The sequence below is a fragment of the Molothrus ater genome, chromosome 18 (assembly GCF_012460135.2).
Source record: "Molothrus ater isolate BHLD 08-10-18 breed brown headed cowbird chromosome 18, BPBGC_Mater_1.1, whole genome shotgun sequence".
NCBI classification, from domain to species: Eukaryota; Metazoa; Chordata; class Aves; order Passeriformes; family Icteridae; genus Molothrus; species Molothrus ater.
The window spans coordinates 4300275-4321252 of record NC_050495.2 but is presented as its reverse complement, the minus strand read 5'-3'; the positions used below and the strand labels follow the sequence as shown (position 1 = coordinate 4321252).

Below are 20978 nucleotides of genomic sequence, written 5' to 3'. Positions count from 1 at the left end.
AGAATTAATTTTGGGAACAAGAAGCTGCCAGACTCTGAAAGGAATCCCCCATTTGTTGGTGTTTGCAACCTAAAGATGCAACAAAACAAAACAACGAGGGGAAAAAAAAAAAAAGGAATAAGAAAAGTAGCATTAGGAATTAGGGAAAAACAGCATTAGGGAGCAAAAATGGGATTTTAAAGGGAGTCAGAGCAGGTTTCCCTTTGTTTGGGAAAACTTTTCCAGGGCAGATTTTCCAGGACAGCTCTCCCAGCAGGAGGCAGGCTCCAGCACCTCCGGTGTTTGCCTCACCTTGGCCATGAGGAAAAGCTTTCTGTCCGTTACATCCATGCATCTCATCAGGGACTGTGCCTTTTGTCACACTCCCAGGCACCATCTGTGTGCTCCCAAGTGGCCAGACGAGGGCTAAACCCCCACCCCGGTGGGATTAATCTGCAATTTCACACCAAATGATTTTTAAGGATAATTTGTTAGGATACAGTATCCCGAAATAAAACAAACGGTCGGTGCTTTTGCAGGGGGATAAAAGGAGGGAGCTTGTGGAGTTTCCTGTTTCCAGTGGCTTGGACAGAATCCATTTGCACATTTTTATTCCCGTATGAATGCACAAATCCTGGGAAAAGAGCCTGTGGGTAATGGGAAGAGCTGCTTTTGATTTTTGGGGGTGAGGATAGAACCCCAAATCTGGGCACTGGAAAGGGGATGCAGCGTAACCAAATCCCCATCTCCATCAGGGACTGAGAATCTGAGCCTTATCTGAATATAAGATCTTAATATATTAAGATCTGAATCTCATTTCAGTTCTCCAGAAGTGCCTGATAAAGGCATTGATTCATAGAGGTATTGATTAATCTCCACTTCTATTGAGAGCAATTAACAGAGAGAGATTTGATGCTCATCAAAGCGAACAGTTGCTGTTTAAAATGTGAATAGAATATTTTTACTTCTGTAGGGAGGGGAATGGAAAGATAAATTAAGTTTGGTAAATAAAGGAGGAGCTCAAAAATCCAACCTTTCCCATAAAACAAAGCTGGCTTGAAGTGTGCAAGGAAATTATTCCCTTTTAAGAAGCACTAAATGCTTTCAGAGCTGAATTCACATCAGTATTTCCCCCACATGTTTCAGGTACTCTGGAGGAGAGAGGTGAAAACCACAATCAGAAAAAAAAGCCAAGTGAGGAGTAGGAAGATCCAGGGTTGGGACATCCCAATGTCCTTTCACATAAAACAACAATGAATAAACATGAAGCTGCTTTTCAGCCATTCTGGGTTCACCACAAAAACCACAGGTCCCGGTCCAAACTGCCTAAGGTGGGGGAAAAAATGTTGATTTTCCAGCCTGATGCAGAGGTCACCAAAATCTTCACAGAGTTCTCATCAAACTCTGCTTTTGAAGGTTTCTCAGCTCTCTCTTGCTTTTTCTATTTTCCCCTGTTTTTCTTCTAAAGCAGTGGAGAGTGTGGAAAATAAACCAAACTTGTTTTATGATGACCTCAGCTGGTAGCAAAATGAATTCAGATTGTCATCCAAAAGAAATTCCGACAGTTTAAAAGAAAATCTATAGAAATTAAAGATATTTCAGAAGAAATTCATACAAAAGAAAGATAATGCCTTTGAAAAACAAATCCCTATTTTACTTCTGTTGTTGTATTGCATTGTTTGTTTACTACAAAGCTGCTAGTCCAAAGAAAGAAAGAAGTTAATTGCTGAGCAATGTTAATTTAAAGGCTATATGTGATTTTTCATGCCACCAAATGAATCAGACAGAAATTGGATCAATAGAAAAACCTAATGCACATTTCTCTGCTAATATTCACTGTAAAAAATAACATCAGTTGTGACAGGTGAATTTGAACCCTTCCTTAACTGAGATAAGGATAAATACAAATACAACCAGAAATTGTCCTTATCTCTGTTCTTGCATTTTAAATCACAGAAAGAAACAGAGCTGAAGGATACCAGGAGAAAATACACCCCAATATTCCTTTCCATGCCATTCCCATGATGGACAGCATCATTTCTCCAGCCTGACAGGAACTGGTGGGAAAAACAACAAAGGGAAAAACTCATTTTTTTTAAAGTCCAACCATCAGCCTGCAGTTCTGCAGCTCCAGCTTGGAGCTGGCCTGATGGGACACGGAACAGCTGGAGCCCCCTGGGCTGTGGAAGGGACTGAAAGAAGATGAGTTTTTAAGGTCCCTCCCTACCCAAACTGTTGTTCTGTGACTCCATTAACTCCCCAGCACCTCCAAGGGCAGGGACCCAAAACCTCCCCCGTGCCCGTTGCAGTGTTGGACTTCCCCCATTGTGAAAAAGCTCCTTGCACCAATTAACTGGAATTTTCCTTGTTGGAACTTGCTCCTGCAGGTTTTGGACAGCTAAGCCCTTGATCCCTCCCCGTGGCAGGTGAGCAAACGGGGCAGGAGCCGCCCTTGGCTCCTCACCTGCTGCAACCCTGCCCTTCCAAGGCTTGCAAATCACCTGAGAGGGGAAACCAGCTCGGGCATGGAATGTGTCCCTGCAGGAAAGCAGCCAGGGGAAAAGCTCAGCACAATGTCTTGAACAGGCTCCAAGGAGACCTGGAGGGAACCTTGTGTTTTATCCTCACCCCTCCTGCAAATATTCAGGCACGGGAACTCATTCTTTAAAGTGTTCTTTGAGTTACCAGGTAAGGATCTGAGATGACCTTTTAATAAGTTACAGCCCAACGTTAATTAATGCAGCCTGTAATTAAGGGAACCCTTGCAACTGTGCAAACTCCATGCCTGAGGCTCTGTGACTTCTCTTATTTCAGCTCTCCAGAAGTGCCTGATAAAGGCATTGATTCATAGAGGTATTGATTAATCTCCCCTTCTATTGACAGCAATTAACAGAGAGAGATTTGATGCTCATCAAAGGGAACAGATTCTCATTAAGAGCAGAAAAAAAGATCTGTCTTCACATTTCATCCCCTCCATACTCTGTGGTAAACTGGCAAGCACAAGGAAATACATTTATCATGGATCTTGTGGGTTTTCCTTGTGCAAGGATATTGGGAGTATTTCCACATTTCAGCTTTGCTGTGCAAAGGACCCAGTGTCATCAAAGACTTTAAACTCTTTCCTGACAGAGAAGGTTGGTCCTTGTTTTGATGATGAGTCTATAGGAAATACAATCTGGTCTCAAGAAAAGACCTGGACAGTCCAAGTCAGCATTTCCTGGGGCTGGATCTGTGCTGGTGTGGGATTTGACCTTGGCTCTGATGTTTGATCCATGTCCTCCTGGTCCTTGGAAGTAACACTGTCCCAAATTCATGCCATTATCATCAGACTTCACTCTCTGATGTCTGAACCACGCTTTAAAAGCCTCTGGTGAAAGAGGAGGCAGAATTATGACGCTCAGAATGAATGATTCTCTTTCCAGATTGCTCCAAACCCTGTCCAGCCTGGCCTTGGACACTTCCAGGGATCCAGGGGCAGCCACAGCTTCTCTGGGCATGCTGTGCCAGGGCCTCAGCACTCTCCCATCCTCATCCCTTCCGTCCTCATCCCTTCCGTCCTCATCCCGCACCTCCCGCAGCGCTGCGGCTCAGGACGGGCGCTGCCTGCCCGGGGCTGTCCCGGCTCCGTTCCCGCGGCCATCCCGGCACCGGGGACACCGGGGACAGCCGGGGACACCGGGGACACCGGGGACACGCGGCTCCGGCCTCTGCCTCCGCTCCGCTTCCCGCAGCGCCGAGCGGGGCACCGGGTACCGAGCATCCGCTGAGCATCGGGCACCGAGCACCGGTACCGGGCACCGCGTACCGGGCACTGAGCACCGGTACCGGGCACCGCGCGTTGAGCATCGACTCCCCCGAGCCCCCCCCCCGCCGCAGCTCCGCTCTCCTCCCGCCGGTGCCCGTTTGAGCGGGCGGATCCCTCCCCCTCCTCCCTGCGGAAAGTTGCACAAAGTTGGGTCAATCCGGGCTTTTCCCCCTTTTCCATTCGCCGCTCTCCGCTGGGACGCGCTGCCCGCCCGCGCTGCCCGGTGCGGCGGGGCGGGGGCACCGGGGGCGGGGGCGGCTCTGCCCGGCCCTGCCCCGGCGCTGACCCCGGGCCGGGCCGCGCATGCTCGGGGCTGGACAGCTCCGGAGAGGGAAATTTAAACCGGGGCCGGAGCGCGGCCCCGCCGCCGGCCCCGCGCACCGAGCGCCCGCCGAGCTCCGGGCGGCCCCGGGGCCCCGCCCGACAGGTTGGTGCACGGAGCGGCGGCAGCGCCGGGCGGGACGGGACGGGGACACGGGGACGGGGACGGGGACCCCCGGGCTCCCTCCATGCCGGGCAGCAGGGATGGGGACCCCCGGGTTCCCTGCATCCATCCATACCCGGGGCAGCGGGGTGGGAATGCCGGGGTTCGCTCCAAACTGAGGCACCAGGGCTCGTCATCCCCGGGTTTGGGGAGCCGGTGTCCCCCTGACCCCCCCCCGAGGCTGCGGGTCTGGGGTTTTTCCGGGCTCGCTCCATCCCCGTGGGTGCGGGGCTGGGGTTCTCCCCGGCTCCCTCCATCCCTGGGGCAGCGGTTTGGGGATTCTCCCGGATTTGGGATTCCCCTTCCATCCGCGGCGATGGGAGCCACCAGGCTCCCTCCATCCCTGGGGCAGCGGCGCTGGGATTCCCCCGGGCTCCCCTTCCCTGACTGGGCTTCCAGTGCTGGGGTCTCCCCTCATCCCCGCGCTCCGGCCGCTGCAGCTCCCGCAGCTTTTTCACCCAAAATGCGACGGATGCTGTTCGGGGGATAAGAGCGGCTGGCTCGGTGCTCCCGGTCCTTCAGCCCTGTGGGTCGCTGTCCCTCCCTCAGCGGTCCCTCTCTGGGATGGGATCATCCCCGGGAAGTGTTTTCCTGCCTTTCCCGGTGCCAGCAGCGCACCTGGCGGTGCCGGTGCCCGGGCCGGGCCGTGCCCGGTGCCGGGGCTCGGGCGGGGTCGGTGGCTCCCGCCGCTGCTGAAGTGCTGGATAGCTACTGCTGCTGACCGCTGCCTTCTGCTGCTTCCCCAGGAGATGATAGAGAGCGATATCCCGTCCATAATGTCAGGAATCATTAGGAATTCAGGGCAAAACCACCACCCCTCGCAGGAGTACAGGTGAGGTTTGATCCGTCTCAAAAATGTGCACTGCACTGGCACAGCTGCCAACTCCTGTTGCTTCCTCCTTGCTTCCTAAAAAATCCTTTTAGTATGTAGAAGTCCACTTTTCTTCTTCTTCTTTATTTTTTTTAAGCTATCTGAATTATTTCTCCACTCTAAATAAGATTTGTAAAGCTGACGACCAGTTACAATGCATTCCATATTTAAAAACATTCCTGTTTAAAGTATTCACATTGGTGGGATTTGGATGTAGGCTGGACTTGATAATCTTGGAGGTCTTTTGCATCCATAACCATTCTGTCATTCTGTGATTCTCTGATTTTGATACTAACCTATATTTGATAAATACACCTCCAAAACCTTGGGCTGACCTCTCTCTAAATTCTCTGTCCTGTGTGAGCCTTGCCACAGAAGGAGATTCTTGTTAAAATATAATAATTTAAAAGTTCCCTTACAGATCACTTTTTGCATTGTTGTGGAGCAGTCATGGAGAGACTAAACAAGAGACACTGGAGGAGTTTTTAATTAAAACAAGCACTTGTGTAGCCCTCCAAAGCACTGACAACCTGTCAAAGGGCTTTTAATATGGGTGGGAACAAACCTGGCTTTGCCAAGAGCCTTTCATGATTTAATTTACCTGCACCACCGTGCTTCCATTTATCATTTCCAAGCATTGTTGGAGGTTACAGGAGGGTTCTGCATGAGTTACAGAGCCCTGGGTTATGTTAGGTTACATTTTGTCACATGATGCAAAGCTCCAACAAATACAGAACACACACAACACGTCCCAGTTCTCACAACAAAACAGAAAGCAAACCAGAAGAAAATTAATTCCTTTTTTAAAAAAAAATATATAAAATGAGCATTGAGAGACTCCTTCCTCCCAGCCTGAGGGGTTTGCAACCTCTCCTGGGGCTGCTGCAGGTATTCTTCTCCTGGCCTCTCTCTATTCAAAATGCAAAGGCTGCAGCTCAGCCTCTTGCAGCTCAACAAGGGATTTGTTTTAGTCCCTGCAGCCTCTGGGGAAAAGGTTTGTGCCTCTGCTTTTGCTCTGCACCGAGGCACTGTTTGCTCGGGGCATTTTTCTTGGCTACGTAAATATTGGTGAAGAAATTATTGGGGATTTAAGGAAGGGTGTGGGTGAGAGGGACTTCTGGGGACGTGGATTTAAGGCTGGATCTTCAGTGCCCTGCAGAATTCACCACCTTAACAAAGCCCCTTTTTAAAGGAGGGAACTGTTCTTGAACTCAGAGCTGCAGAAAAAAAAAGGCTTTTTGGGGGAGAAAGATAGGATTTCTCTTACTGCAGTAAAAAAAAAAAAATCATAACTTTCTTCTTTTCCTCTTTTTAAAAACCAGCTTTGGGTCCTCTGTGAAACGTTTTGAACTCAGTTCTCTAAAGTTTTTCACCCACTTGTGATTTTTTTTTTACCACGGCTTTAAAATGAATTATTTGACCTGGTTTAATAGTGGCAAATTCTGATAAAAATGCATAAAATCTGAACTGCACCATAAATGCAGAGCAGTATTTGTCCTACTTCATGAGAAAACACTTTGGATTATGTAAAAGAAAATCTTTTAGACTGAATGATTTTAAGAAAAGAATAGACCTGTCAAATTCTATCAGCTCTGTTTACTCTCCTGCTGTCACCACAGTCCAAGACTGGAACCCACAGTCCTGAGTTCTCCATGGGGGAGCATCAAGGCTCCACAAAATGGGGAATGGCCTCCAATTAGCGAGAGGGAGGCTGGGGCTGTGCTGAGAATACTCTTGTGTCTCATTTGGAATCTTTCAATGGGACAGTTGGACTTGGAGGAGCCCCGGCTCCGCTGGGAAGGGAGGAGATCAAACCCCCAGCCACCCATCAGTTTGCAGGCAGATTATGCTTACAGCTGGAAAACTTGGGATTTTGGAACTTTTAATTTTTTTTTTTTTTTTTTTTTTTTTTTTTTTTTTTTTTGGTAAAAGGAATGTGGCAAAAATCTGATTTTAGCAAATCTTTGAACTGTGCAGCTCCAAAGCAGCTGCAGTAAATTTGCTGTGGCTCGGGGTGGTGATGAGGTTTTGGCTGCTGTGTGAAATCCCAGGACTTTTTGCACCCCAGTAAAATGATTTTAGGCAAACATCTCTCCCAGCAGAGCAGCTCTGGGATATAAAACAGCACGGGGATGATTAAGGGCCATCAGATCTCCTCCACTGCCTGTTTTATGGTGCTGTCACTGCCTGGCTGCAAAGCAAAGTAATTTGTTATTTTAGCAGCTGCCTCTCTTAGTTTCCTGCAGAAAATGCCACCATATTCAATATATTTACCCTTGTAGAGCTGACAAATATTTCTAATAATTCCATATCACATTTAAGGGAATGAAAATAGAGAGTTGTAACACACCAAGATTTTTTAACCCTTAGCACTTCATCCTTGTTAATCATAATTAATAATTAACATGTTTTAGTGCCACTACTTTGATTTTTAAATCACAGCACAGGCAGACCACGAGTTTTCTATACAGTGGGGGGTCATGGTAGCTCCAGCACAAAGCTGTGCCAATTATAGGAGCCAGCTCCAGGCTTTTCCATGGAGTTTATGGGCTGTTTCCTGGGAATGCAGGTTCTTCAGCTCCTGGGTGCTGTGGCCTTCAGGCAATATTTTGAATTGAAATATGGAATCTGTCATTTTAATTTTAAGATCTGATTCAACAATATTTGGTGTAAGGACCACATTTCTATGTTTTTGTTTTATTATGTATTTCCAGTTGACAGAAGCCTTGTGGAGAATTCTGAAGGCCTTGCAATGCATTTTCTATATGTTAAATGGGAATTAAGCTTTAAATTTTTGATCAAAAGGTGTTAATCATTAATAATTCAATATATTAGTAGGTTATATTGTCCTTTACCCCATTTTAATTATCTCTTTGATTCTTAAAAAATTGTCTACATCCATTACCTCATTAGTCTGATCAATTTTTTCCTTCATTACTTTATGTTGCCATAGTTTAGTGTAAAATCAGATTAAGAAGCGCAGTACTGCTGTACTCCATAAATTCCACATGTGACAGCATTCCAGTGTGGAAAAAGATGGCAAATCTCTAATTTGAGCACATTTGTTGTCCTCTCATGTTTGGGGTTTCTGGAGAGGAAGTGACACCTCTGTCCCCTGGGATGGACGGATGGACGGATGGACGGATGGACGGACGGACGGACGGACGGATGGATGGATGGATGGATGGATGGATGGATGGGAGTGTGCACACAAAAGGTTGCAAATGCATCACTAACAACACCCTAATTGTTCCTGCAGAAAACGCCAGTGTCCATTCCTGTGACACTCCCGTGCTGTCTGACGGGCAGTGAGATAATGACTCCAAGTGCCCCAGGAATTCCAGCACGGGAGTGGCTTCATTCTTTCCAAAAAAAAAAGAAAAAAAGAAAGAAAAAAAAAAAAAAAGTGAGAAACCTCCAAGGAATCAGTCAAACTGGATTGATTTAAGTGGATTAGCACAACTGTTTCCTCAGCACTCCTGAAATGTGCTGATCTGGAGGAATAAAATTTGTGGCCTTTTGCTTCTCCCGGAGCTGGAGGGGCTGGTTTGGGGCAGCACCTCGGGGTCCTGTGAGAGCAGAAGGGGCTCATCCCGTACCTCAGAAAGGCCAAAACAGGGAAAGAGAAAGGGAATTGGGATTTTTCCAGCATTCCTGGGGGATCCCAGAGGCTCATGTGCAGGAAGAGGAGCTGCTGCAGGCCCAGAGGCTGAGGGCGTTCTCAGAGTCCTGCCCAGGGACAGGCTGTAGAGCTGATATCCCCTCCACACTGCTCTGACACCTACACAAGGCTCCAGTGCTAATGAACAGCAATTCCCAAGGAAAAAGCAGCTTCCCAGTCTGACCATGGTCCTGGTTTTAATATCAAACATTCCTTTAGTGCCTGGTGCTTCAGCACATTTTGCTTGTTCTGACGTCCATCAAAGGGCTGATTTTTGAGTTGTTCAGTTCGAGATTTTTTCCCAGACAGGTTCCAGAGTCAGATCCCAGCTGTATTTGGCAAATCCCAGCCTAGGAATGGTTAGGGCAGAGCAGGGAATGAGTGGCTGGGGGTGCAGTGCTGCTGTCACTCATTTCCTCTTGTGTTTAAGCACTACACATTTCACTGTAATTCAGTTTCCACTGATCCCACAGCAAAGTGGTGTAATGGGGGTTGTGAAATGGGGAGCTGGGATGGATAAAAGGCTCCAGGAGTGCAGCTGTAGCCTGTTCTTCGTGCCAAGTACCTTTGCAGGAGATTTTCAGAGGGTCCAGCATGGAGTGAGGAAAGGAGACCATCACCATCTGCCAGGTTCATGATGATTTTTGCTTTTTCCTCAAGTTTTTGTTCTGATAATGCAATGTTTCTTGAGTTATAGATAAGGAGGGACCCTCTTAAAGCTTAATTTCTGTTCTGATTTTCAGCAAGGCCAGAAATAGCTCAGAGATCTTGAAGACAGAGAGAGGGGTGGGACTGGGGTGTGTGTTGTGCCTTCAGGGAGGAATCACAGACCAAAAACTCTGGGAGCTGCTGGTAAAGCAGGAGAGGAGCTGGGGCAGAATCAAGTTGGAAGAGGCAGCTGGTTGTGAGTGTGGAAACCAGAAAATAGTGGGAGGAAAAGCAGCTGGGAGGCAGGAAAATGGAGGGGAAGGGCTTAAAGGGAAGGAGCAGAGCAGCTGGAATGAGGAGCTGCAGGAGATGGGGAAGTTGAATCCTTCAGTAAAACAGAGGACACTTCACCATGGACACAGCTGGAGAGTCACAATACAAATCTTTTCCTTGTCTTGCACATAAGAACTCTCTGTGCTTGCCCTGAGGATTTTGTGTAATCCCAGACAAAGGAAAACACCACTTCTAGAAGAGGTTTTCTTTGGACTCTTCCTGTCCAGTTGTCTCTGACTGGATAAACCATTGCAAACAGTTAATTAAGAACTCATCACCCAGTTGCTCCTCCCTGTTGAGCAGTTTTGGCACCTAAGCCTGGGCTAAAATTTCAGGTGGCAGTGCTGAAAATGGGAAAAAACCCTGTCCACTGAGTGAGACTCAAAACCCTGGAATATCCCAAATGCAGCTGTGGGGTTTTGGCCTGGCTCTGTTTCAGGTGGAGGTGATGAGTTGTTGAGATGATCCTTACGGTCTCCAGGCCTGAGTTCACCATCCTATGCAATGTGGAGGTGGATAATTCATGGAAAATTCCCCTGGCAGTGGTTCCCAAGGTGAGGAACCGCCCTGAGCTCAGCCTGAGGGAAGGTGGCAAAGCCCCACTGGTGAGTTCAGGCTCAGATCCAGCTCTGGTGTTAAACTCCTGCAAGGCCAGGCCAGGAATGACTCCAATTCCACCTTGAGCGAGCAGGATGCCCTTGATGGTGGGGAGAAAAAGGTGAAAATACCTTTAGGTAGCTGTGAGTGAGGGTTTTGTGCTGCTGGCAGGCTCTGGTGAACTTTGCCACGATCAGATCTGGAAAGGGGTCTCATTCCAAGGTGTTCCTGATCCAATTACGCTGATGGGATAAATATTTTGGGCAGATAACTCCAGAGCAGATTGTAAAGACTAACAGTGCCAAGGAGCATTTCTGTATCACGCCCAGTGTTCCAGGCACTTTTCCCAGGATCAGCATCCTGGGATACACATGAGAACTGGCCTTTAAATCCTCAGCACCCTCTGGATTCTCATCCTTGCAGGTGCCTCTCTAGGAGAGAAACAGAAGCACGGATATTTTACTGCAGAGAGTTGAAAGCAGAGGGGTAAAAGTGGAGCTGCATCATTTTACACACACTGAAAAAAACAACACCATGTTTGCAACACCTCTGGTGGGGCTGCAGCCTCTCCCTCCTGGGGTTCAGTGGCTGTTCCAGGAGTCCTGGGAATGAGCAGGGGAGGCTCAGCAGTGCATTAATTACAGCCTATCACTATTTATCTCATTTACATGCACTGAAAGGCTGCTTTTACCACAGTGCCCCATTGTGCCAGGGGCTGTGAACACCCAGCCAAAGGCAGGAGCTCTGACTCCTGGAGTTTGTCCCCCTGGAATTTATCCTCCTGGAGTCTATCCTCGTGGAGTTTGTCCTTCTGGATTTTATACTCCTGGGGTTTATCCTCCAAAGTGAGATGAGCAGGGCTGTGGTGGGGAACTGAATCCAATCCCACCTGGTATTCCAACTTATGGATCTGCAGCTGTCTTGGCACAGGCAATTTTCAGGTCAGAAAGATTGAACCCCGGGAGATGACAGTGTTGGTTATTCCTGTGCTTGGCTCTCTCTTTTTTTTGCAGTTAAATTAGAATTTCTTCACTGGAAGCAGGGCACACATTGAGCCTGTGGCCTGGGAGATGTGCTGGGTTTATGCTACAGAATATCCCCAGAGACTTTTAAAACTCCTCAGCCAGGCAGCAATGGGAATTCTTTAAAATTTCACATTCTTTAAGACATGAGAGATCTCAACATTGGTTTTGAAGGCAGCCTGAAGAATAATCCTTAAGCTTGAAATCAAATTATCAAATAATGGAGTTACAAAATCATCAAATCATGGAATCACAGAATCCCAGAATGGTTTGGGTTGGAATGGACCTTAAATATCTTGTTTCAACCCTCTGCCACGGGCGGGGATGTAATTCCGATTGAATTTGCTTTTTCCTTCATTTTTAACAGGATGTTAATCTGATGACTAGCAAATCCATTTTAAAAAAAAAAAACGTAGTGAACAGGCTGAGGTGGCTTTAAAGGAACTGAGGAAGGGAAGGGAAGGGAAGGGAAGGGAAGGGAAGGGAAGGGAAGGGAAGGGAAGGGAAGGGAAGGGAAGGGAAGGGAAGGGAAGGGAAGGGAAGGGAAGGGAAGGGAAGGGAAGGGAAGGGAGACCATTGACTTGGAGAAAGAGCTGTCTTGCACGCTTCTCTAGTTACTAAATACTATTACATCTTCATATCCACTTAAAACAGAGCCTCATACGGTAACAACAATTTCCCAGCCGACACCAGAGCCTTTCCTCGCCCCTATCCGTGTGCCTGGCGCGGATGCTGAGCGGGACACGCTGTCCCAGCTTCCCAGGGCTGGGAGCATCCCGGGTGAGGGCCGGGCAGGAGCCGCGGCTGGCCGGGACTGCGGCCCGGGAGGGCTGATCCAGCCCGGGGGAAGGGCTGATCCCGCAGAATTCGGCGATTCTCCGCGATGCGGAGCGCTGACCCCGTTAGTGCCGGCGGGGCGCGGGGTGCCAGATGGCGAGGGGGGACGTGTGTTGTGTGTCGCCTGTCACTCGGGGCAGATTAATGGGAGGTTTGTAAAGAGGGAGCGGGTGGGGGGGGGTGGGACAATTAAGCGGGGTCCCCAAAGACAAAGGGGACACGTGCCGCGGGCGGCGGGCGTTGGGCGCACAAAGGGCCCGCGGCTCCCCCTGCGCCGAACCAACTGTTGCGAGCGACCCCCGAGCCTGCCCCGTTTTCAAATAATTTCATGCCCCTGTTTTCTTCCAATCCAGCCAATCTCCGAGCCGGGAGAGCCGTCACCTGATGGGGTTTGCTTTTTTTTTTTTTTTTTTTGGGTTTGGGTTTTTTGTTGGGTTTTTGGTTTTGGTTTTTTTTTTTTTTTTAATGGATGGAAGTCCCCAAGCCTCGCGAAATAACGGCGTAACCATGGCAATGCTAATTATTGCCCTATAACTACAGTAGGAGAGAGAACGCGGGGTAGGCTGAGAGGGAGATTTGAAGAGGGGTTTTTTTTTTTTCCTTTGGCTCTTGGTCCCGTGTTGATTTCCCCCCCACCCCCCTTTTCTCCTATACAAAATCTTTTTGCAAACAAGTGGCGTTTTGCTTGAAAGATCTCCCCGACAGTGGTTCAGGGAGCCTTGAAAGGTGTTTCTGGAATTCCTGAATAGAGGAGCTGAAAGCTCTAGGGCAGGCAGGCACTGGAGTTCTGCCTTGCTCTTTTAAGCTGATTTAGAGTCGTGTAAAACATAAAAGATGCTTCAGCAAGAGACCAGATTTATTTAAGGTACCTGCAGCATCGCTTGGCAGCGAACACACATCAGCAGCAGACACCACTTTAACACATCTGTGAGAGCTCTTGAAAGCAAAAGGGTTTGAAAGCAAAATCAGCTGCATCCAACTAAATTATGTTCTTCTGAGAGATAAAGATGTTTTCCTGGATCTGAATCCCTTTAGGTTTACCCTGGGTGTCGAGTGACAACTTCCTGACATGTCCTAATTACTGCTTTACTCCTCAAGGTACCAGTGACTCCTGTAATACTGTTCCACATAAATTAATTAATTTAGCCTTTCATTTGCAAGAGTTCTCTTATCAACTTTAACGGGGATTTGGACCACACAGGAATTTTTGAGTACTGTAAATATATTCCAATATTCCTGTTTTGTACCACATGCTCTATCAGAAGCAAAGCAAAACAGGTGATCTGGAGCATGTAAAAGGTGTCAAAAGCAGAGCTTTAGACTAAAAGCAGCCTGTCACAGCTGTGCCTGCTGTTGTTGCCTGGTGCCTGGCAGATATGGTGCCTCCAGTCTCAAACCTTTCATTCTGGTCCTTTGCTCTGTCAAAAACTGCCTAAAAATTGTTTTTTTAAGTACCAATAACTTCATGTATCTGAATGGAAGATATCAGCAGTTCAGTCTGTGGAGTTCTTTTTATGCAACTGCTGATCTGTCACTACTGACAGGATCCAGGGGCTGGGAAAAGTTTTTCCAGGTGTTCCAGCAGCAGCAGCACACACGTTCCCCAGGAGCTGGGCACAGAGCTCCTCCCAAGGCTCTGGATTGCAGGGTTAATGCAGAAAGATCAGGTTCTAAGTCCTGGTTTCTCCCCCATCAAAGCCAAACAAGTGCAAATTTCTGACAGATGTGAAAATAAGGAATCAGTTTGGGTTTGTTTCCAGGCAGTTTCTCTGCTGGGTTCCTGGGCCTGCTTCCCCTACAAATGCTCCACAAGAGGTTTTCTCAACCAAAATGTTCCAGACTGGACAAAGGAACACAAGAGCAGGTAAAGGGTGTCAGTAACCAGCTGTGAAACCACAGGGCACATCTGGATTTGGATACAGAATTCCAGCCTGGTGGTTCTTCCCCTTGACCTGCAGGAGCTTTGGCACCCATCCATCTCTTTCCAGGGACAATGCAGCAATTCCTGCTCCCTGTTAACCTTCCCTGCTGCTTTGCAGGCTCCTGGCCTCAGACCCATCCCAGCTGAGTGAGGATGAGCTCCCAGGGGATTTGCAGTCCCTGTCCTGGCTGACATCCGTGGATGTGCCTCGGCTCCAGCAGATGGCCAGTGGGAGAATGGATTTCAGCTTGGGGGCCCAGAGTGCCCTGCTCCAGCAGACAGGTACTGTGGGATGGGACATGGGGATAACTGCTCCTTGAACAGCACAGCCTGCCCCTGACACCCCCCCTCAGGCTCCCTTTTCCTATCCTTTTACATTTTGCTTCCTGTCCAAAGACCTGGAGCCTGCTGGCTTCTCTTGAGGGCTCTGCTGGTGCCTTCCCCCATTCCAAGAGGGAGAGAGCTCCAGCACTGGTAACGCTCAGATCCCACGGGAATTTCTGCTCAGTGCAGCTGCTGGTGCCCTGTTGGGCTGAGGTATTTTAAGTCCTGGCTTTCAGAGGTTTTCAACACCTCTGAAACGAGATAATTAACCTTTTTTGCTTTGTTTCAACACTGATAAAGCAAAGGGCACCTCATTTACCTCACGCCTCTTTGCTTCTTGCAGCCTTGCAGCGTGTGTTGGTCAAACTCCTTTCTTTCCCTTGTGAACATTCTTTAGGTAAATACACATCACAGAGCTCAGAGTGTCACCCTGCCTGCCTGAGAGCACAAATCCAGCTGATGCTGAATGTGCTGTTTCTCTTTTGTAAGACACAGTGTCTGTGTCACCACCGTGGGCTGTTAAACAGCTGCCACCTCTCATTCCCTGCCTAACGAGTTTTGGGAGCAGCTGATGTCATCTGGGCAAGCTGTGAAAAGCCAGAGAGGTTGGATTCTCCACTCCAGAGCTTCCCTGTACTCAGCTGCATCCATTAACCCCTCCTTCCTCTCCTTCCTTCCTTCCTTCCTTCCTTCCTTCCTTCCTTCCTTCCTTCCTTCCTTCCTTCCTTCCTTCCTTCCTTCCTTCCTTCCTTCCTTCCTTCCTTCCCTGAGCTGTGCTTCCATGGGAGCATCCCTTGCCTTCCTCTCTCCACGCCAGGTGCTGTGGGGAACGCGATGCACTCGACGCCCGGAGCGATGATCCACGTCCAGGCCAGCCTCCCCCAGGGGATCCTGGGCCTCAATTCCATTTCCACACATGGAGCCAATGTAAGAGCAGGCCTTGGTGGCTCGTTATTGCCCCAGCTCCTTGGATAAGGTGGTGGAATTCCTTGACTCTTGTGTTTCTCTCGACAGATGAGCCCCTACGCCGTGGGTGGGCAGCTGTCCCCTGGTTTGCAAACACAGCAACAGCTCTTCCCTCCTCCTCCTCCTCATCCTCCTCCTCATCCTCCTCACTCCCAGCAGGTGTTTGCCCTGGCCCAGAACCCCCAGCAGGTACTGGTATGTGCTTGTTGTCTGTCTTGAAGTACCTGCCAAGAACAAACCTAGATGTCTTTTAATAGAAAACCAAAATATCCCTAAACCCACACACCCACTGGACATTTTGCATCTGTCACTTCCCTTCTTTTCCCTGTGCACACAGTGTAACCCAGCAGCAATCTACAACACATCCTATGGGACACAGCCACACTATTCCCAGCCACGCCTGGCTCCCCACTCTGCCCAGGAACTGCACCCAAAGCATTATCCCAAGCCCATCTACTCCTACAGGTGAGTGGGGAGCAGGAGGCACATTGCCTGCAGCCTGTCCTGGGATAGCTGTGACACTGCAGGGGTGTCTGAGTCCTTTGGGAGGGAACAAAAATCCCCTCATCCATGCAGGAGTTGTGTGGAAGCTGCCTCTGAGGGGTAGCAGGAGTGAACAAGCAAAGTAATTCCTGGAGAGCAGTGAGAGAGTAACAGCACAGAGGAGTAAAATTTGAGGATCACGGGGAAGTGGTCACAGCACCAGGCCTGGCAGAGCCCAAGAAGAAGAGTTTGGACAATCCTTTTGGGAATGTGGTGTGACTCCTGGGGATGGTGCTGTGCAGAGCCAGGAGCTGGACTCAGTGATCTTTGTGGGTGCCTTCTAAATCAGCTCATCCTGTGATTCTGTGACTTCTGAGCCCTTGGGAGCAGAAATCCCAGGATCCCAGCTGTCTGTGTCTGAAGAGGTGGGTCCAAGGTTGCTAGACCAGAAGGAGGTATGGAGTGACAGGACAAGAGGAGTGAGTTCCCACTGCCAGAGGCAGGGTTAGATCGGATATTGGGAAGGAATTCCGCTGTGGAAGTGCCCAAGGCCAGGCTGGACATGACTTGGAGCAACCTGTGCTAGTGGAAGGTGGCAGGGGGTGGAACTGGATGAGCTTTAAGGTCCCTTCCCACCCTAAGCCATTCCATGATTCCAAGCCATTCCTGGGTTTCCTGCCCGCAGCTGTTTGATTGCCATGGCGCTGAAGAACAGCAAGACTGGGAGCCTGCCCGTGAGTGAGATCTACAGCTTCATGAAGGAGCACTTCCCCTACTTCAAGGTACCTGGGCATCCCCCAGCTTGGAAATGCCACATCCCAGCCCCCTTTGCCCCGTGGTGTGGTGTTGTTGGGTCCCCAGGACGAAGTGAGAGATAAGAATTTGACTCCAAGTCCTCAGAAGGCTGATATGATATGATATTTATTATATATTAAAAGTAATGATAGACTAAAACAATACTAAAGAAAGAGAAAGGATACATGAGAAGGTTAGACAAGAATGACAATAAAATCCCATGACTGACCAGAGAGTCTGACACAGCCGGACTGAGATTGGTCGTTAAGTAAAAACAATTCACATGGAACCAATCAAAGATGCACCTGCCACATTCCAAAGCAGCAAAACACAGGGAGAAGCGATCAGATAATTATCGTTTACATTTCTTTTCTGAGGCTTCTCAGCTTCTCGGGAGAAAAAACCCCGGCAAAGGGATTTTTTCAGGAAATATCATAGTGACACCTGTGGCTGCTCCCATTAACCCCTTCCTGCCACTTGCAGACTGCCCCTGATGGGTGGAAGAATTCCGTGCGCCACAACCTGTCCCTGAACAAGTGCTTTGAGAAGGTGGAGAACAAACTGAGCGGGACCTCCCGCAAGGGCTGCCTGTGGGCCCTCAACCCCGCCAAGATCGACAAGATGGAGGAGGAGATGCAGAAGTGGAAGAGGAAGGATTTGGCTGCTATTCACAGGAGCATGGCTAACCCAGGTAGGGCCGACATTCCCCGTCCTGCACATCCGTGGCATTCCCTGCACGGCTCTGCTGCCTCCAGGGTTACTGTTTGGGGGAATATTTTAATATTGAGTCATATTTAATGCACTTTTCAAAGAGAAGAACTTTAATGCTGTTTCTTGCCTGTTCTTCTGCAAAACTCTCCCTTTTCTAAGACATTTTCTTATTTATAAAATAGAATTTAATATTATTTATACTATAATATTATAAACATTATGTAGCTATATCTATTATCTATATTATCTAATATATATAGATATATATCTAATATATATATCTATCAATAAATATTATATTATATTATATTATATTATATTATATTATATTATATTATATTATATTATATTATATTATATTATATTATATATTATACTTATAAAATCTATATTATCTATGTCTATATCTATAGATATATATTATATATAATATTCTCTATAATATATTTATTATTTAAATCTTATTTATTTATCAATCCCCCCCCTTATTTATAACATTTACTATTTATAAAGAAACACATTTTCGAAGCTTTCAGGAGGTCAGTATTGACAAAATCAACTGGAATTTTTTTGCTACAAAATCAGTAACCTGTAGTCAGTGATAAATTACATGTTATTTGTTTAAAAGCAAAAGGGCCACTGCAACAGTCAGGAGTTTTTTGTAGTTATTTGGGAGATAAGCAGAATTTTTTTGTACTTACAGATAAGCAGAATTCTGAGTGTTTCTCTGACCACAGAGTTCTGCAGCTGGGGGCGAGCTGCCATCAGGGGTGGCTGGGCTGCTCTGCAGTTTCATGATCATTTCTTTAGCTCAGTCAGGGATAACCATGGGAGTGGTTATCCCTGACTGAGCTAAAGAAATGATCCTGAAAGCTAAAGAAATGATCCTTGGGGGTAGGAATTAGGTGACGTTTCTTTGCTGCCTGCACAGTCACAGCCTGTGCTGGGTCTCACACTGTGACAATCAGTTCACACCGTGAGCGCAGTTGTTCTTTGGGCAGTCCCTGCTTGAACAAACGTGTTAAAGCATCTCTTTTCCTCCTTGGAATGGGCAGAGGAGCTGGACAAGCTGATCACCGACAGACCCGAGAGCTGCAGGCGGCCCAACAAGCAGGCAGAGCCCGAGGGGCCCCCCCTGGGCCGGATCCCCGTGTCCCAGCTCCAGCCCCAGCCCATCATGACGCTGTCCCTGCAGCCCCTCCCGCTGCACCACCAGCTCCAGACCCAGGCTCGCCTCGCCCCCAACTCTCCAGCACCTGCACAAACCCCTCCTCTGCACACCCTGCCTGACATGAGCCACAGCCCCCTGCCCCACCACCCCATGGGACGCGCCCCGGACTTCCCCAACGTGGCGGTGGACATGAGCACGGAGGTGGACGCTCTGGATCCCAGCATCATGGATTTCGCACTGCAAGGTACAGGGCAAGGCGCTGGGGGAGCAGAGCTGGGGTTTGTGGATGTGTTAATGCTGAATATCCAGCCAGGATCCTCAGTGGGATGTTCTGGAATGGGGTTGGGTGGTGGCATCTGCAGGGTGACTTCCCGGGTGGCCCTTAGTGGATTTTTGTCCCTGTGCCAGGTGGGACAGCAAAGCACTTTCCTGGCTCCAGTGGGGGGAAGCAGGGGAGTCCAACCAGCTGGATCTGGGACACCACATCTCTCTGCCCCGGGAAGACAGAGCTCTGCTTGTCCTTTGGGGTTCTCCTTCTGTGCAAGTAGAACTTCTCTGGTTTGTGGCAATGCCTGACATGGTCCTGGGTAGAGCACAGGTAGAGAGATGCTGTCTGGAAAGGTCTGGAAGCAGAGGATTTGGGAGATAGACACACTTGCTTCCCAGAAAGATCTGGAATCACAGGAACTGGTGGGAGATCAGACACACTTGCTACCCAGAAAGGTCTGGAATCACAGGATTTGGGGGATCAGACACACTTGCTGGAGAAAGGTCTGAAATCACAGGATTTGGGGGATCAGACTTGCTTCCCAGAAAGGTCTGAAATCACAGGATTTGGGGGATCAGACTTGCTGCCCCTTGCACCACCGTGGTCCCACCCTCGAGCAGTGAATGAAGCCCTTTAGCCCCAGCCCCAGGGGACCTGGGGATGTGCTGCTGTGAGCTTGATCCCATCTTTTCCAGGGAACATTTGGGAGGAGATGAAAGACGACAGCTTCAGCCTGGACACCCTGGGTGCCTTCAGCAACTCCCCCCTGCATCTCTCCGACTGCGAGCTGGGCACGCCCGGCCTCACGCCCGTGTCCAGCGGCAGCGACCGCTCCTTCTCCGACCTGCAGGTCACTGGCCTTTACACCACCTACACCACCCTGGACAATGTGGCAGCTGCTCAGTACATGAACCCCCAAGGCAACAAGCCCATCCCTCTGCTCTGAGCTTGGCACCGTTCCACGGATCCCGAGGGAACGGTTCTTCCCCGTGGTTAAAATCCGACCGGGAAGCTCCAAGGGCTCGTCCAGCTTTGGGATATGCTGGCTGCTTCCAGCGTGTGAGGCCAAAATAAATCAAGCTGGGACTTGTAAAACCACTTTCCCCCATGGCAAGGGCATGGACATTTGTGTTGTGGGACTGGGGAGCTCTCCAGGAGGACCTGGAAGGCAGCAGGAACTTTCACCGGAATGTAACTGAGCTAAAAATCACCTGGTTAAGGGAATTAAATTTATTCCACACCGTGGTGGAGCTGCTGTGTCACCACTGTCACAGAAGCCACCACAAGCCAAGGGGCTGGCCAGCCCCAAGTGTGTTGATTGTGCCCCTGGTGTGTCATTTTTTCTTAATTTGCCAAATTGGACAAAGACCTCCCCCACTTCCTGGAGATGTTTGCACCACTAACACCTTTCTGATGTAACTGTTGTTAATTTATTGTTAGGAGGTAGGAAAAAGGAGCAAAACCACTAAAAAAGGAAAACTCACCTCCCTAGCAGACCACTGTTATATCTAGATTTGTAAAAGTCCTCATCCCTGAAGGAAGTGGTACTACTGAACTATTAAACTGATCACTGGCTAGAGGATTTTAGGAATTATGTCAATTTTTAGGATTTTTTTAAAAAAATAGATTTATAGTCTTGTGTATTGTGCTTCTGTCTATTCTTGTGCTAGGCAGTATTACTATTTGTAAATTTATTTATATTTATTGTTATGAAAAGAAATTATGTGAACTGAGCACTGTTCAATTTGTATAATGCTGCAGTAACCTTTCTTACAGCCACTAAATTATTCATCATCAGAACCACAACCATCTTATCAGTTTTTACACTACATTTCTTTAATAAGCACTTTTGATACTGTGAAACTCATGCTTTTTAAAAAATTCAGAGACCAAATATTGTCACTGTACCTTTCATAATAGTCTTTGCTAATTAACTAAAAAACCTGATTCTAATGTTGCTTCTAAAAAAAACTTCAAACCCTGCTTTGTACTTGTTAACATACACTGAAAATAATGTGATGAAACATCTGAAATATGTTGGAATTTAGCATTTAGTCTACTTATACCTCTGTGAGCAAAAAGTGATATTTATATCTTGGGTT

General features: G+C 48.2%; 1 protein-coding gene across 1 annotated transcript; it reads left to right on the top strand.

Annotated features, from left to right (window-relative positions):
* Nucleotides 1–4183: 4183 nt before the first annotated feature.
* FOXN4 (forkhead box N4) lies at nucleotides 4184–19822 on the top strand. The gene is made up of 10 exons (XM_036393479.1): nucleotides 4184–4211; nucleotides 5015–5100; nucleotides 14277–14440; nucleotides 15300–15409; nucleotides 15497–15637; nucleotides 15786–15913; nucleotides 16617–16713; nucleotides 17210–17417; nucleotides 18493–18852; nucleotides 19572–19822. The coding sequence occupies exons 2-10, from the start codon at nucleotides 5018–5020 to the stop codon at nucleotides 19820–19822; spliced, it is 1542 nt and encodes a 513-aa protein (XP_036249372.1). The 5' UTR covers nucleotides 4184–4211; nucleotides 5015–5017.
* Nucleotides 19823–20978: the final 1156 nt, after the last annotated feature.